At 48.1% G+C, this 16,068-nt stretch overlaps 1 protein-coding gene across 1 annotated transcript in view; it reads right to left on the bottom strand.

Annotated features, from left to right (window-relative positions):
• Nucleotides 1–3,650, bottom strand: part of LOC115782949 (natural resistance-associated macrophage protein 2-like) — a 32,839-nt gene extending 29,189 nt beyond the window's left edge. Inside the window, exons 1-2 of the mRNA XM_030733500.1 lie at nucleotides 3,468–3,650; nucleotides 1,134–1,226 (exon numbers count right to left, since the gene is read on the bottom strand). Of these exons, the coding sequence (XP_030589360.1) occupies nucleotides 1,134–1,226; nucleotides 3,468–3,489 (115 nt within the window). The 5' untranslated portion in view covers nucleotides 3,490–3,650. The remainder of the gene's footprint in view (nucleotides 1–1,133; nucleotides 1,227–3,467) is intronic.
• Between the last annotated feature and the right edge of the window lie 12,418 nt (nucleotides 3,651–16,068).

The following is a 16,068-nucleotide window of genomic DNA, read 5'->3' as shown; positions in this document are numbered from 1 at the left end:
ACAGGAAGCTGTCACTATGCTGTCTACTGACTCTCTTTTCTTTAGGTTTTGGATCGTCCGCACTGGTGGTTAGTTGCGGTTTGTGCCACAGGAAAAAAGTGATCAGATTTCCTCCCCGCTGTCAGTCAGGGTTGTTGATGTGTCACACTCTCATAATTCCCACCATCTGGGTGCAGCATGAAAGACTGGGCTCTGATAGAAAGTTTTTACAGAGCTTTTTTCAGGGGTGAGTCGAGTACATGCAAAGTACAAGTACCAATAAAAGGAAGCCAATGTCAAAGTGCCCTAAAGATGTATCCTTTTTGATGGCCAGCAGCGTGTGCACCCTCTGCTTTTGTTGTGTAGTTGTATAGAACTCTATGGGAAAACAGAGATCACAGAGAGGTCTCCACAACCTCTCTAAACACTTTCCTGATGATAGTCTCAGGTCACATCAAATAAAACATGACGTTTATTTTGGCACACGTGTTCAGCTCCATGCTTTGTAACAGGACCTCGTTAACCAGTGGGTGATGTCATACCGGCTGTTACGACCCGGCTCAAAAGCCGCAACGTAAAGGCTACGTCCGTCTTTATATACAGCCTATGGGAAAAATTGGTCTAATGCTTGCATCCATTTCCTTTCTGTGTCCAAGTTGATCTCTCGGCTGGCCTTAGAACACCTCAGTGCCCCCCGGATGAGCTGGAGGAGGTGGCTGAGGAAAGAGAGGTCTGCGCTTCTCTGCTTAGATTGCTACCCCACAACCCGGCACCGGATAAGTGGAAGAAAATGGATGGATGGATGGAGTTGTGGAGGAGCAAGAAGCAAGGTACACCTGGGTCAGGTTGCCACTGTAACACAGAGCTAACACAGAGCCAGGTCCCCTAACATGCATTCTTTGGACTGTGAGAGGAAGCTCGAGTAAGTTTTCACTGAATGAAAAGATGAAAAATAAAACAAAAAGAGGAGCTGATGCTTAACTTCCCTTGACACCGAGCAGATTTGTGTTTTGTTGTCACTGGCAGCAGCAGTTTCCTGTAGCGCTCCGTGTTGCTGAGTAAGTCTGGCTGAACGGTTTCATGTATTTCATAAAATTGTGATGAGTCCAAAAAAAGAAAAAAAAAAATGCTGTCTACAGAATAAACATCCTCACCTTGTCCTCCAGTTTGCTGATCTGGCTCTGGATCTGTGGGAATGCTGGGAGGTAGGGAAGAAATGTGGATATCCTCAGGAGGGGGGTTTCTGTCTGGAAGCAAACAGGTAATTATACTGAGATTAAAGTGATTCATATAATCACAGCATATACACACAATCAAATCCTTCACACGCAGGAAACTATGAGAAAAAGAAGTGTGCTGATTTTCCTGTTCATTCATTCAAGCAGCTGGATTTACCTGTACAAATGAGTTTTGGGGCCTCCATTTGCTTCTCTTATATGAGTTTCTGTATCCCAGTACCTTAAAATAAACATGCAGTATTGTGCAAAAGTCTTGAGCCACCCCTCGTTTCCTGATATTTTGCTTGGAAAATGTGAAATGGGTGCAGTGATTTATTTAAATGTAAATACAGTATACAAGACAAAAACAGAGTTTGTGCAATGCTAACAAGCCTGAAAATCAATATTTGCTGTGGCCACCTTTATTCTTCAGCGCAGCCTGAACTCTCTGAGGCAGCATTCCCGTCATTTCTTTAAGCAGTTTTCAGGAATAGTTCTCCAGGCTTCCTAAAGGACATTCAAAGCTCTACTTTGGATGTCGGCTGCCGTTTGCTCTGTCCTCTGTGGAAATGATCCCACACTGCTTCATTAATGTTGAGGTCCAGGGAGGCCAATCCATGACTGATGGAGTTCTTTTGTGTGTTTTTTCCTATCTAAGAATGCTTTTGCATCGTAAGCAGTGTGTTTGGGATCATTTTCATGCTGAAAAATGAAGCTGTTGCCAGTCAGATGCTTTCCAGATGGTTTTACATGGTTGATCAAATCTTACTGTACTTTTCTGGGTTCATAATTTCATCAGTTTTGACAAAATCTCCAACACCGCTGGCTGAAATGGAGTCAAGTCATGACAGAGCCAAGATGGCTGTAGACCCACTGTTGTACCTCTCTCCTGATCTCCTCCGTACATATTGAGAAATTTTGATTCAGACCCGTTGCCACTGATTTTCAGTCCAGTTCTTGTGTAATTTGGTAGACCTCAGCTTTTTCTCCCCGTTTCCCTTCCTTAAGAATGTCTTCTTGACAGCCATCCTTCAACTGTGAACAGTAGATGGATCAGCAGAAGGGTCAGATGCATCTCTCAGGTCCTGTGTCAGGTCTTTGCTGGATTATTTTCCTGTTTCTTAAGGAGATGACTTTCAGATACTAGTTTTTTTAGACCTGTCACTTCTTTTGTCTTCCACTTGGCCAGCTTCATTAATTTGCACACATACCGTTTTCAGCTAATAGTTCTTGGGGAATCACCCTTGTTGGTGCAAAAATACAATTTTATGTCTGTCAAACTGTGTTATCTTTGGTATTTTTCACAGATTCAGCTCAAGAAATGGGAACAAATGATGTGTTCTGTGACAGGCTGCCAGTAACAAAGTGCTCAAAGATTCAATTTAAAATGGGTTCTTTACCAAACTGTCTGTTATTGTAGACACAACATCGGTTCATCCTTTGTGTTAGGTGCCTTTTTATGCTTGAATGATTCACAGGTCCGTGTTAAGTGGCTTTCCTCTGAAAATGGTCAATATAAGGAGGAAAAAGCAGCCAATGTCCAAAGGAGAAAAAAAATTAGACCTTCAGACACCCTGGAGAACTACTGCTCAATAGCACTTAAAAAAAAATGAACATTTATAGTTTTTACTCATGACATTTGCCTTAAATGGCCAAAGATTTTATTTTACACACATCAAAAAAAAGAAACATCTGTATTTACACATTTATAAGTATTTTAATAATATTGGTACAAGTAAATCCCCACAGCTGGAGCATTACTTTCACTACACTCATTTAGAATTTAGTTTTTATTGGTTTATGTTTATACATATATAACACATGGGTTACTTTACTGATTAAATAGTTGATGATATTGCTGGGAAATTACATAGAATAGTAATATTCTGTTTACAGTCTGACAGGACACAGATATGAACGTGGGAGAGAAGAATGTGTCGAAATCCTTACTGATCCTGTTGCAGACAATCAAACGATGATTTAATTGCAGCTTGCATCAATACTGTGGTTTAATGAGGGCAGTTAGGGGCTGTAATTGTCCTGCCGTGCACGTGGGAACAAGTTGCTGTGATAATGAAACTTTATACAACAGGAAACGATAAAACTCGTTAAACACGGTTACAGGGTTGCTGTCAACTCTATGACACCGTAAATCCCTGTTATAATATCCGAAAAACATTAAGCTAAGAGGGGACGTCTGAAAAACGAATGAGGAAAAATAACTACTCGGACAGGTGCTGCATGAGGAAGCAGTTCAAAGAGAAAACTCACCTGAGCGCAGGAAGGAGAACATGTTTGTTCTTTGTGTCCTCAACACTGAAATCTTCGCTTCAGGAGAAACTCACGCAAACTCCTGAACTCCAAGCCGGTAAATGCCTCCTCGCTCCTTCGTTGATTCCAGTGAAATTTATATGGAGCGGGAATATCCGGCAGGTTGGACATCCTCCCCCTGAGTGAAGGTGTTACCTCACCGGGCAGGTAAAGAAGAGCAGGAGGAAGCCACCTGACTCTGATAAACGACCCAGTTCTCGACCCACTTTCTATCACGTGATCTGAGCGGGCGCTGTAACAGGAGGAAATGAGACGCGCAGGAGATTGCAAAATAAAACAAATGACCTGGTCAATATTTTAATGGCGCGTCTATTTTTTTTTTAACTTTTTTATCAAGTTAAAAAAATCCTTTCTAAAATAAAAGACAGCAAACAGCGGTGAGTGTTCCGGGCTGCAGTTTTCAACCTAAAGTCCTTAAGAGGTAGTGACCGCTGTAGAATCAGACTTCAGTTTAAACTTCAAACTTTGGATGTCAAACACAGTTATTAATTTTTTAGCCACAGAATTCAAACGTGAACTTACATTTTTAACCAAAACTACTTATGTGAACATACTTTATACCTTATATGTATGAATACTTATATAGCTGGCTTTGGAACAGAGTGGCCCCATCTCAGTACACATATGCCAATTTTCTCCAGCCAGAACTTGCATTAGAGTACATAGGCTTAAACTGCTCATAATGCAAATGCATTTTTTTTTTAAACTATCCATCCATCCATCCATCCATCCATCCATGCAGCCATCAACTCTACACTTCATATTCTTTTAGAGACCCTGTATGTAAGGCTGTATTAGCTGGCAGTTGTCATCTCTGACAAAATTTTATTTTTTGCCCTTAACTATAACTTTAACAAATAAAACCTAAAAAGCACTTGATGTTATACTATATATATATATATATATATATATATATATATATATATATATATATATATATATATATATATATATATATATATATATATATATATATATATATATATATGTAGTATATTATATAGTATTATGCAGGATAATGTGCGGATTAAAGAAACTCTAAAAAAAAATTCAAACCTGCAACCAAATCCTGTTTTTAAAAGTCATTAAAAGTGTGAGCTGTACAGTCACTCAGCCCTGGAAAAAGAAGAGTTAAAAAAAAATCAATCAAAGTTACCCCGACATTCATTCCCGTGACGAGTGGAAGTAAACATCTGACCACAGCTGTTTATTTGACAAAGGTGCCATTTCACTGGCAAATGATCCGTTATATTTAAGGTTTGTTGGTGTATTGACATTATAGGTTTGATCAGAGATTCTGAATATTAAACATTTATAGTCAAGTCAAGTGACTTTTATTTATATAGCACAGTTAAAAGAGCAGGAGGTGACCCCAAAAACAGTTACACTCCACATCTCCAAACTCACACAAGCATAAAGAAAAGCAGATGAAGAACAGTTTCTCTCTGATGAGTGTTAAATGCAAAGTCTCTATACTGGCTTTGTAAAATAAATCAGTATGGTTAATCAATAGTGACCACTATACAAATACACAACACATAAATATATTTCCATATTGCCAGGATCAGCAAAACAGACACTGACAGAAAACCATGAAAACATTGATCTGAGGACTCTAATGCAGCCCCCATGACAATTTGCACTTCAGCAGATTTGTTCAGCACAATTTGTTCAGCAGAAACTTATTTTTAGACGTTTAATGAGGTAAAACTGTACATTTAGCTGAAGAACTACGCTTTTAATGATTTAATACAGACCTGTAATCATCTTTCAAGACACTTAGTGTGGGACAAGTCCCTAAATTGGGAACCACCAGCTTATTTATTGATTTGTTTTTATCTTAATTTATAGCCTGGAACCAGTGCAGAAACCAGGCTGTTTGATTTGTGCTGAGCTGAGTCAGTTAATGATGGTTAATTGATTCTGTAGCTGGAGAAGTAAGTGATGAAAAAAGTGTGAACAAAGTGTTTTTCCATCTAAAATATACAAACACACATTCATACTTTTGTGTGTGTGTCTTGCTCTTATTTTAACGTTTAAAATGTCGCCACAAAAAAAATATTTAAAGGATGTCACTCCTCGAACCCTTTAATTATGTTATATTGTAGTTGCAGCATTCTACCTATTATTTTCATGCAAAACAAAAGAAAATCGAGATATCTGCTTTTTGAACTGAGCACATTTATTCCAAAGCAAAAATGATTGTACCTAGCAGATATCTTGTCGTAATGATGCCTTTAAAGGGTCCCGTTACGTCCTGCTGCAGGTGTTTGTACGCCCTCTAGCAGCAGAGAGAGCTGTGATTTGTTTTTACGTCCAAGAGAGGCTTGGAACAATGCTCTACAGTGAGTGACGACAATCGGAGCAACCACTAGGTGGCGACAAATGCTGACTGATTTACACCCAGGAACAGCCACCGTGTTAGACTGTACTGAGCCTTTATTCACTGACACCTCAGTTACAGGTGGACTCAGCCTTTGAACATCAAACATCAGCTTCTTTTGTCCTCCAGTGTTCATCCTCCTGAATCTCTGGATTTATACTCCGTTTTAACAGCAGGGATTTTGAGTCATCACAGTAGGGAAAAGTGTGACTGATAACATTAACGCTGGCACAGAGAACCTGACACTGAGAATCTATTATTATTATTATTTGCACCAGTCAAGGTTAATATTGTTTATTAAAACTAAATAAAATACTAAAATTAGGTGTAATTCTTTTGTTAACTAAAGTAAAAATAAAAACTAAGTGAAACTAAGTGAAACACAAACAAAACTAAAAGAAAACACAAACTGTGCAGGAGGTGTTTAGTGATCAACTGATCAAATTTATCAGCGTAACACAGGGTTTATTACAAACAGATGTTCTTAGTCTTTTTGTGGATCTGTAGTTTAACCAATCCCAGCAGATGTCAGCCCAGCTGATTCTAAGCATCCATTTAATAAATCCCTGCTTTCAGGCATGCTTCAGTCTGCTGCTGCACACCTGCAAGCTGCTTTGCAAACCACCTCCGCATGTTCAGAGTGTGTATTTCAACACAAACACCTCATTACTTTATCAGAATAACTGCTTTTTGTTGCTTTTGTGTATGTTTTGCATGTTAATGCTTTAAGCTCAGGCAGAGACCTGCCAGCAGAATCCCTGGAATACCTGTAATGTAACTCTATAGTGATCTTATCATATTTAATGGAATTCCAGTGGATTTACATCCATTTTTAACCACTTAACCGTATAGGGTTCCATTAAACTTCATCTTATAACAGCTGACTTTGGGTGCTGCACCACCGTGCGGCTCAGATTTCCAGAATATTATCACTGTTGCATCACAGAAAAAAAGGTTCTGGGTCCAGTTTCCTCTCACAGTTTAGGTTGTTCAGAGTTGCCCATATAGCTTGGCCTTTTTACGGTTAGGGCTTAAGATTAATGACTTAGAAAATCGTGACCAAGGCAACTTCTCAGAGCCCAGAGTGACCCCTACATTTTTGTCCAGAATAGTCCAAAAATGTTGGGTTTATTTCTGGATTTAATACAGAAGAAACAGGTTGCAGCTTCGAGGACCTTGGAAAAGCCGCTCCCCGAGGAATGAGCTGTTTAACCAACTATGACATAAAGTGTGATCTTCTTGCATCTTACAGAAAGACTTTTAGTCAGTAAGTTTTTTTAATTAAAAAAAACATATCTATAGATTTAGTCAGTAACAGCTCCACAGCTGTGAGGCCAAACTGAACAAGAATGGGCTCCGTGAATCAGCGACGCTTATTAATACAACAAACCTGTGAGTGAGAATAATAATGAGTCACTAAACACTGACATTGTGCACTGACAACACAACCTGTTCTAAAAAAAAAATAAATCTCAGTTTCAGGTCAACAAAAACTGATGCATCAGAAATAAAGGACCCTTTTTTACTACTCACCGTACCAGAGAGCCTCTTCACTGAATGTGACACATTCTGCAGCCTTTAATGTTCATTTTCAGCTCCATATTTTGATTACTACAGTAGCTTTGCATGACTCAAAGTTCAAAGTAATCCTCATTTATCTTATACTGGGCCCCTGTGCAGCCTCTCAGCATCCTCCCTTTGAGTCACATGAGTCAAAATCAGCGTCCGATCGGGCCCTGGTCAAATCTAGTCAAATTTCAATAATTTTGATGTTTGAATTTAAAAGATATGAAGTCAAAGACAGGGACCTGCGGCACAGTCAGCAGTGATAGAGCTGTAAAGGCAAGCTTCATTTTTATGTACCACCAGCTGCAGAAGGCTGCACAGTATGATCAAAGATATTTTATTTTTCTTTAGTTTGTTTTTGATGAAATTTCCCGCTCAGCCCCTGAATTCTCCTCTTCACGCCTGTCAGACATGTTACTTACAGGCTATTGTGCAACAACAAAATCAACCAACTACTTTAGTTTCATTAAATGAGCCAAACTAGGAATAGCTGTGTTGTTCAGGCTTGTGAAACAGGTTGTTGTGAGTTAGCTGCACAACTGACTAAATGCTAGAAAGGCTAAGAAACGTTACGGGGACTTTGTGTGGAGTAAACTGTTCACTGTGAGCCTGCATGAGATGTACATTTTTATTAAAAAATGTTTAGTTCCTATTGGTGTGTTGGTGTAAGCAGACTTTGATTTTTGTGTCTGTTAAATATCAACTTGTGTTTATCATTCTTGAGACTCATTTATTATTATTATTATTATTACATTTTGCTTCCGGCCTTGAGGTTTTTTAATTATTATTGTCTTCCCAGTGTTCCTCTGTTTCATGTTTATTAGGGTTGTTTCCTGTTTTACTTTGATAGTTTTTTCCCGTGTCTCCTTTTGGGTTTCACTTCCTGTCTGATTGTCTTGCTCTTCACCTGTGTCTCATTCCCCTTCGGTTTCCAGTCTCCCAGTTAGTCCTAAGTGTGTGTAAACACACTGCAATCCTCTTTGTCTTTGTTGTGTGGTTTGTTATGTTCCCAGTGGGGTTCCTTAGTCCTTAGAATTTGTTAAATATTCTGCTTCCTGTGTCTTGTAATCGGGTCCGCGACTACAATATTACACTCCACATTATTTTTATTTTTGGAGTCTATTAGAGAAGCTTGGCATGAAACATAGTTCTAAATAGTCTTTATTCATCTTTTACTGGGGTGCGCTGGAATAGTAAGAAGGTTTCTAACTGAGTGAAGTGACCTTGAAGTATCTGCATGGTCGCCAAAATAAGAGCTGTTTGAATTCTCCGAACACTGAGGAAAGGAGCATAAGTGCATCCTTTATTACTTCCTGTAGCAGATGATACATTTGAACATCCTTTATGAAAGGAGAAAAGAAAATGCCATCCCATAATTCATAGCAACGGACCATCCAACCATTCACAAAGATGCTCAAGAAAAGTGACAGTAATTGTTCATCATAAGTGTGTTTTCCATTTTATGCCATACTCTGCTGAAATGTTTTGAATTTTCAGGAGCAGCCTGTTGAACACAGAGCTGAACTTCTGCATGTCGAAGTATCCTCGAGCAAGGCACTGAACCCTGAGTTGCTCCTGATGCATCCATCGGAGTGTGACTGTTAGGATGCGCTGCATGAATGTGTGTGATTGAGTGAATGAGACCTGAAGTAAAAAAGCGTTTTGAGGGATCAACTGAGTAGAAAGGTGCTACATAAGTCAATTTACCACCTGACAGGCAAATGTGTAAACCAGCACACTATGTTGTTGCTTTGCAGCCTTTCGGATTATCATGAATGAGTGTTTACGTTGGGTCAGCTGGGATAAGTGATGGATGGAGACAAATTTAGTTTCATAGATTCACAGTAATCTTAATCAAGAAGGAGGAACAGAGTTACATCCAGGCTCTGTGTTGCTTTGTCTTTAAAATGCCACCTTTTTCACCTGAGTGATATTTTCACTGTTAGTTCTCATTTATATGACCTGCATGAAACAACACAGTAAGAACATGCCGGGGTGGAATAATATGCACATTGGAGTGGCTGTGGCTCAGGAGGAAGAGCAGATAATCTACTAATCAGAAGGTCAGTGGCTCAATTCCTGGCTGCTCCAGTCTGCATGCCAAAGTATCCTTGGGCAAGATACTGAACCCCAAGTTGCTCTCCAATGCAACTACTGGAGTATGAATGTTAGCACTTAGCTATAGAAGGAAGTGAATGGGTAAATACAAATGATGCTGTATAAAGCGCTTTGAGTGCTCAGCTAGAGTAGAAAAGCCCTGTATAAGAACATTTTTTAGTTAATCTTCTGGACATTGTAGTTTCAATACAGCAGACGCCTGCTGTCACATTATTAAGGAGTCAGGTGTAATTGTGATTGGACTCTCTTAATCCAAGCGTCTCTTTTCTTAAATCCCTTAATTTCTCCTTCACACCTTTCCTTCACCTCATGACATATTCCATCGAGGGAAAGGAAAAGAAGGTGAAAATTATTGTGTTTGATTCGGTTCATCCACAAGCTGTTTCTGTCATGTCCTGGGCCGGTGGCCCAGTGTTTTATGTTTTCTTGGTATGGTTTCCGTTTTCTCAGGTTGTTTTATCTGTTAGAGTTGCCCTCAGTTATTTCTAGTCCCTCGTGTCTCTCTGTATTCTGTCAGGTTTGCGTCTCTGTTCCCTTGTCATACTTCCTGTTTTATTTTGATATTCATCCAGCCCGTCTGTTGTATTCAGTTTTGCTTCCCTCTGGTCTCGTCTTAGTTATCAGTGTCACCTGTGTTCCCACCTGTTTCCTCTTCCCTCATCAGCCCTTCTGTGTATTTAAGTCCTGCGTTTTCTATGCCTGTTGTCGCGTCGTTGATGTTGTGTGCCCGTGTGTTCCTGTGCTCCCTGTGGTTCCCCTTCGTCTCCCTTCTGAACGGTTTTTGTATTGTTTTTCCCTACATTAATAAATGCCTTTGAGTTATGCCCATCTCCGGAGTCCTGCATGTTTGTCCTTCCTCGTCCGTTTCCTCCCCGGCCATGACAGAACGACGCGACCATACTAAAGACCTGGCTAGCTCCGGCTGCTTCAACGGCACTCGTCTGGCGCTGGGGGGCCCAGCATTTCAGAACAGTGCCCGTCAGCGTCCTTCATCTGCGGCTCCGCTCACTGGCTTCCCCCTTCCACTGCAGTCGCGGCGGCCACGGAGGAGGGGGAGTTCCCGGCAGCATCGGTGGGGGGCCCCCCCAGACCCGAGCGGTATAACGCCGCGGATATTGTCACCGCGTCATGCGCAAACTACCGTCTCTGACCCCGCTGCTTTTCCCCTCCCTGAGGTGGCAAAGCAGACCATCATTCGGTGGGTGGACTCGTTGGTCTTTGAGCTGCTGTCTGACCCATGCGAGATTGAGCAGAAAGCTATCACAGCCAAACTGCAAGGGCTAGTGTGTGACCATCCTTGGCTGCTGGACTCTCTGCATGGGCTCGTGAAAGACTTTGTCATCACCACCCTTCATCCACAGCCAGCGCCACAGACCTCAGCTGTAGCGCCAGCTCCTCCTCAGTCGCAGTGTTCCCAGTCAGCTGTAGCTCCAGCTCCTCCTCCGTGGCAGTGTTCCCAGTCAGCTGTAGCTCCAGCTCCTCCTCAGTCGCAGTGTTCCCAGTCAGCTGTAGCTCCAGCTCCTCCTCAGTCGCAGTGTTCCCAGTCAGCTGTAGCTCCAGCTCCTCCTCAGTCGCAGTGTTCCCAGTCAGCTGTAGCTCCAGCTCCTCCTCAGTCGCAGTGTTCCCAGTCAGCTGTAGCTCCAGCTCCTCCTCAGTCGCAGTCTCAGACCCCTCAGTTAGCTCCAGCTCCTCCTCAGTCGCAGTCTCAGACCCCTCAGTTAGCTCCAGCTCCCTCTGCTCACCCTGCTCCCGCTCCCTTGGCTCCAGCTCCCCCTGCACCCGTACCTGTTCCGCGGGTGGGGGCAGCCGCGGACGGGCTGACCTCTGCACCCGTACCTGTTCCGCGGGTGGGGGCAGCCGCGGACGGGCTGACCTCTGCACCCGTACCTGTTCCGCGGGTGGGGGCAGCCACGGACGGGCTGACCTCTGCACCCGTACCTGTTCCGCGGGTGGGGGCAGCCACGGACGGGCTGACCTCTGCACCCGTACCTGTTCCGCGGGTGGGGGCAGCCACGGACGGGCTGACCTCTGCACCCGTACCTGTTCCGCGGGTGGGGGCAGCCACGGACGGGCTGACCTCTGCACCCGTACCTGTTCCGCGGGTGGGGGCAGCCACGGACGGGCTGACCTCTGCACCCGTACCTGTTCCGCGGGTGGGGGCAACCAGGTCCAAGCCTTCGCATCGGTTTTCAGCGTTAGCAGCAGCAGCAGGGTCTCCCTCAGCCTCAGCTCTCCCTAGCTCTCAGTCAGTTTCCACGCAGTCATCTCTCCCTAGCTCTCAGTCAGTTTCCACGCAGTCATCTCTCCCTAGCTCTCAGTCAGTTTCCACGCAGTCATCTCTCCCTAGCTCTCAGTCAGTTTCCACGCAGTCAGCTCTCCCTAGCTCTCAGTCAGTTTCCACGCAGTCGGCTCTCCCTAGCTCTCAGTCAGTTTCCACGCAGTCGGCTCTCCCTAGCTCTCAGTCAGTTTCCACGCAGTCTGCTCTCTCTAGCTCTCAGTCAGTCTCCACGCAGTCGGCTCTCCCTCAGTCTGCTCCCACGCAGCCAGCAGCTCTCCCTCGCCCTCAGTCAGCTCTAGCTCCAGTCGCTCTCCCTCGCCCTCAGTCAGCTCTAGCTCCAGTCGCTCTTCCTCGACCTCAGTCAGCTCTAGCTCCAGTCGCTCTCCCTCGCCCTCAGTCAGCTCTAGCTCCAGTCGCTCTCCCTCGCCCTCAGTCAGCTCTAGCTCCAGTCGCTCTCCCTCGCCCTCAGTCAGCTCTAGCTCCAGTCGCTCTTCCTTGGTCCCCAGTGTCAGCAGTTTCAGTGCCCTCTCAGTCAGTTCCCTCAGCTCCTGCCCTCTCTAGCTCGCAGCCTGCTCCCACGCAGTCTGCCCTCTCTAGCTCGCAGTCTGCTCTTTCTGTCTCCCGGCCTGCTTCCACGCAGCCAGTCGTCTCCCGGCCTGCTTCCACGCAGCCAGTCGTCTCCCGGCCTGCTTCCACGCAGCCAGTCGTCTCCCGGCCTGCTTCCACGCAGCCAGTCGTCTCCCGGCCTGCTTCCACGCAGCCAGTCGTCTCCCGGCCTGCTTCCACGCAGCCAGTCGTCTCCCGGCCTGCTTCCACGCAGCCAGTCGTCTCCCGGCCTGCTTCCACGCAGCCAGTCGTCTCCCGGCCTGCTTCCACGCAGCCAGTCGTCTCCCGGCCTGCTTCCACGCAGCCAGTCGTCTCCCGGCCTGCTTCCACGCAGCCAGTCGTCTCCCGGCCTGCTTCCACGCAGCCAGTCGTCTCCCGGCCTGCTTCCACGCAGCCAGTCGTCTCCCGGCCTGCTTCCACGCAGCCAGTCGTCTCCCGGCCTGCTTCCACGCAGCCAGTCGTCTCCCGGCCTGCTTCCACGCAGCCAGTCGTCTCCCGGCCTGCTTCCACGCAGCCAGTCGTCTCCCGGCCTGCTTCCACGCAGCCAGTCGTCTCCCGGCCTGCTTCCACGCAGCCAGTCGTCTCCCGGCCTGCTTCCACGCAGCCAGTCGTCTCCCGGCCTGCTTCCACGCAGCCAGTCGTCTCCCTGCTCCACGCAGCCGTCCCTGCTTCCACGCAGCCAGTCGTCTCCCGGCCTGCTTCCACGCAGCCAGTCGTCTCCCGGCCTGCTTCCACGCAGCCAGTCGTCTCCCGGCCTGCTTCCACGCAGCCAGTCGTCTCCCGGCCTGCTTCCACGCAGCCAGTCGTCTCCCGGCCTGCTTCCACGCAGCCAGTCGTCTCCCGGCCTGCTTCCACGCACTCAGCTTCCCCAGGGTCAGCTCCCACGCACTCAGCTTCCCCAGGGTCAGCTCCCACGCACTCAGCTTCCCCAGGGTCAGCTCCCACGCACTCAGCTTCCCCAGGGTCAGCTCCCACGCACTCAGCTTCCCCAGGGTCAGCTCCCACGCACTCAGCTTCCCCAGGGTCAGCTCCCACGCACTCAGCTTCCCCAGGGTCAGCTCCCACGCACTCAGCTTCTTTGTCTCAGCCCCGGTCTCTCCCGTCGACTGCTGTTGAGTCTCTGGCCTCTGAGTCAGAGTCCCAGTTAACTCCCATGTCGCCATCATCCTCACCATCAGACTCACCCGCACTATGCCTTGCAAAGCAGCCCAGCCTGCGCATCCAGTGTTCGAGCATCCGGAGAGTCCTGCTCAGTCCGCGCCGCCAGAGTCCTCAGAGTGTTCCGCTCAGTCCGAGCCGATGGGGGTCTCCGCTCAGTCCGAGCGCTCCGCGCCAGAGGGTCCCGCTCAGTCCGAGCCGATGGGGGTCTCCGCTCAGTCCGAGCGCTCCGCGCCAGAGGGTCCCGCTCAGTCCGAGCCGATGGGGGTCTCCGCTCAGTCCGAGCGCTCCGCGCCAGAGGGTCCCGCTCAGTCCGAGCCGATGGGGGTCTCCGCTCAGTCCGAGCCGATGGGGGTCTCCGCTCAGTCCGAGCCGATGGGGGTCTCCGCTCAGTCCGAGCGCTCCGCGCCAGAGGGTCCCGCTCAGTCCGAGCCGATGGGGGTCTCCGCTCAGTCCGAGCGCTCCGCGCCAGAGGGTCCCGCTCAGTCCGAGCCGATGGGGGTCTCCGCTCAGTCCGAGCGCTCCGCGCCAGAGGGTCCCGCTCAGTCCGAGCCGATGGGGGTCTCCGCTCAGTCCGAGCGCTCCGCGCCAGAGGGTCCCGCTCAGTCCGAGCCGATGGGGGTCTCCGCTCAGTCCGAGCCAGGGGGTCCCGCTCAGTCCGAGCACTCCGAGCCAGGGGGTCCCGCTCAGTCCGAGCGCTCCACGTCACCCGAGGGTTCCCCACCAGAGCCCGGGGTCGCCCTTCTCCGCCGCCGCATGCCCCGCGGTCGGCCTCCAGTGTCTGCTCCCCGTCGCCGCCGCCGCACGCCCCGCGGTCGGCCTCCAGTGACTCCCCCTCGTCGTCGCCGCCGCCGCTGGGAGCGCGGTCGGCCTCCAGTGACTCCCCCTCGTCGTCGCCGCCGCCGCTGGGAGCGCGGTCGGCCTCCAGTGACTCCCCCTCGTCGTCGCCGCCGCCGCCGCCGGGAGCGCGGTCGGCCTCCAGTGATTCCTTCTCGTCCTCGCCGCCGCCGCCGCCGGGAGCGCGGTCGGCCTCCAGTGACTCTTCCTCGTCGCCGCCGCCGCCGCCGCTGGGAGCGCGGTCGGCCTCCAGTGACTCTTCCTCGTCGCCGCCGCCGCTGGGAGCGCGGTCGGCCTCCAGTGACTCTTCCTCGTCGCCGCCGCCGCTGGGAGCGCGGTCGGCCTCCAGTGACTCTTCCTCGTCGCCGCCGCCGCTGGGAGCGCGGTCGGCCTCCAGTGACTCTTCCTCGTCGCCGCCGCCGCTGGGAGCGCGGTCGGCCTCCAGTGACTCTTCCTCGTCGCCGCCGCCGCTGGGAGCGCGGTCGGCCTCCAGTGACTCCTCCTCGTCGTCGCCGCCGCCGCTGGGAGCGCGGTTGGCCTCCCTCGTTGGGATTTTGCTTTGTGGCCCCTTGGCCTCTGCGGCCTCCTGAACTATGTTTTCTGTTTTGGGCCTTCCCCTGAACTCTTCTGACCTGTTTTTGGATTCCTGTGTTTTGTTTTGGTTTTCCCATGGACTCCCCTGCACTTTGTACTGTTTTTGGCCTGCCTTGTTGTTTTTTGTTTTGTCCCCTGTGTTTTGGTTTTGTCCCTGGGCCTTCTTCCTTGTTGCTCCCTGCCTGGTTTTTGTTTTTTTGTTTCGGGCCCTCCTTCCTGGTCCCCCGCCCCCCGCCCTGGTCTGGTTTTGTTTCTTGTTTTGGCCGTCAGGAGCCGGCCTTTGAGGGGGGGGTACTGTCATGTCCTGGGCCGGTGGCCCAGTGTTTTATGTTTTCTTGGTATGGTTTCCGTTTTCTCAGGTTGTTTTATCTGTTAGAGTTGCCCTCAGTTATTTCTAGTCCCTCGTGTCTCTCTGTATTCTGTCAGGTTTGCGTCTCTGTTCCCTTGTCATACTTCCTGTTTTATTTTGATATTCATCCAGCCCGTCTGTTGTATTCAGTTTTGCTTCCCTCTGGTCTCGTCTTAGTTATCAGTGTCACCTGTGTTCCCACCTGTTTCCTCTTCCCTCATCAGCCCTTCTGTGTATTTAAGTCCTGCGTTTTCTATGCCTGTTGTCGCGTCGTTGATGTTGTGTGCCCGTGTGTTCCTGTGCTCCCTGTGGTTCCCCTTCGTCTCCCTTCTGAACGGTTTTTGTATTGTTTTTCCCTACATTAATAAATGCCTTTGAGTTATGCCCATCTCCGGAGTCCTGCATGTTTGTCCTTCCTCGTCCGTTTCCTCCCCGGCCATGACAGTTTCAGCTCCTCCCCCTTTAACGCTAACCTCCCTTTAGGCCAACTTTCTTCTGATTGGCTGCCAGCCACCTGCCAGAGATGACCATATTAGGGATATCCCCTCTCTCTGACATCATACAGAGCCAAGGGTTCATGAAAATGGGTGTTTAGAGCAGTGTGAAGCCTGAGCTTTTAGCTCACAGAGATTATTTGTACATACACTGACCT

Source organism: Archocentrus centrarchus, chromosome 7 (assembly GCF_007364275.1).
Source record: "Archocentrus centrarchus isolate MPI-CPG fArcCen1 chromosome 7, fArcCen1, whole genome shotgun sequence".
Taxonomy (NCBI): Eukaryota; Metazoa; Chordata; class Actinopteri; order Cichliformes; family Cichlidae; genus Archocentrus; species Archocentrus centrarchus.
Note: the sequence above shows the minus strand (reverse complement) of the source record. Positions and strands in the feature narration are given on the sequence as shown.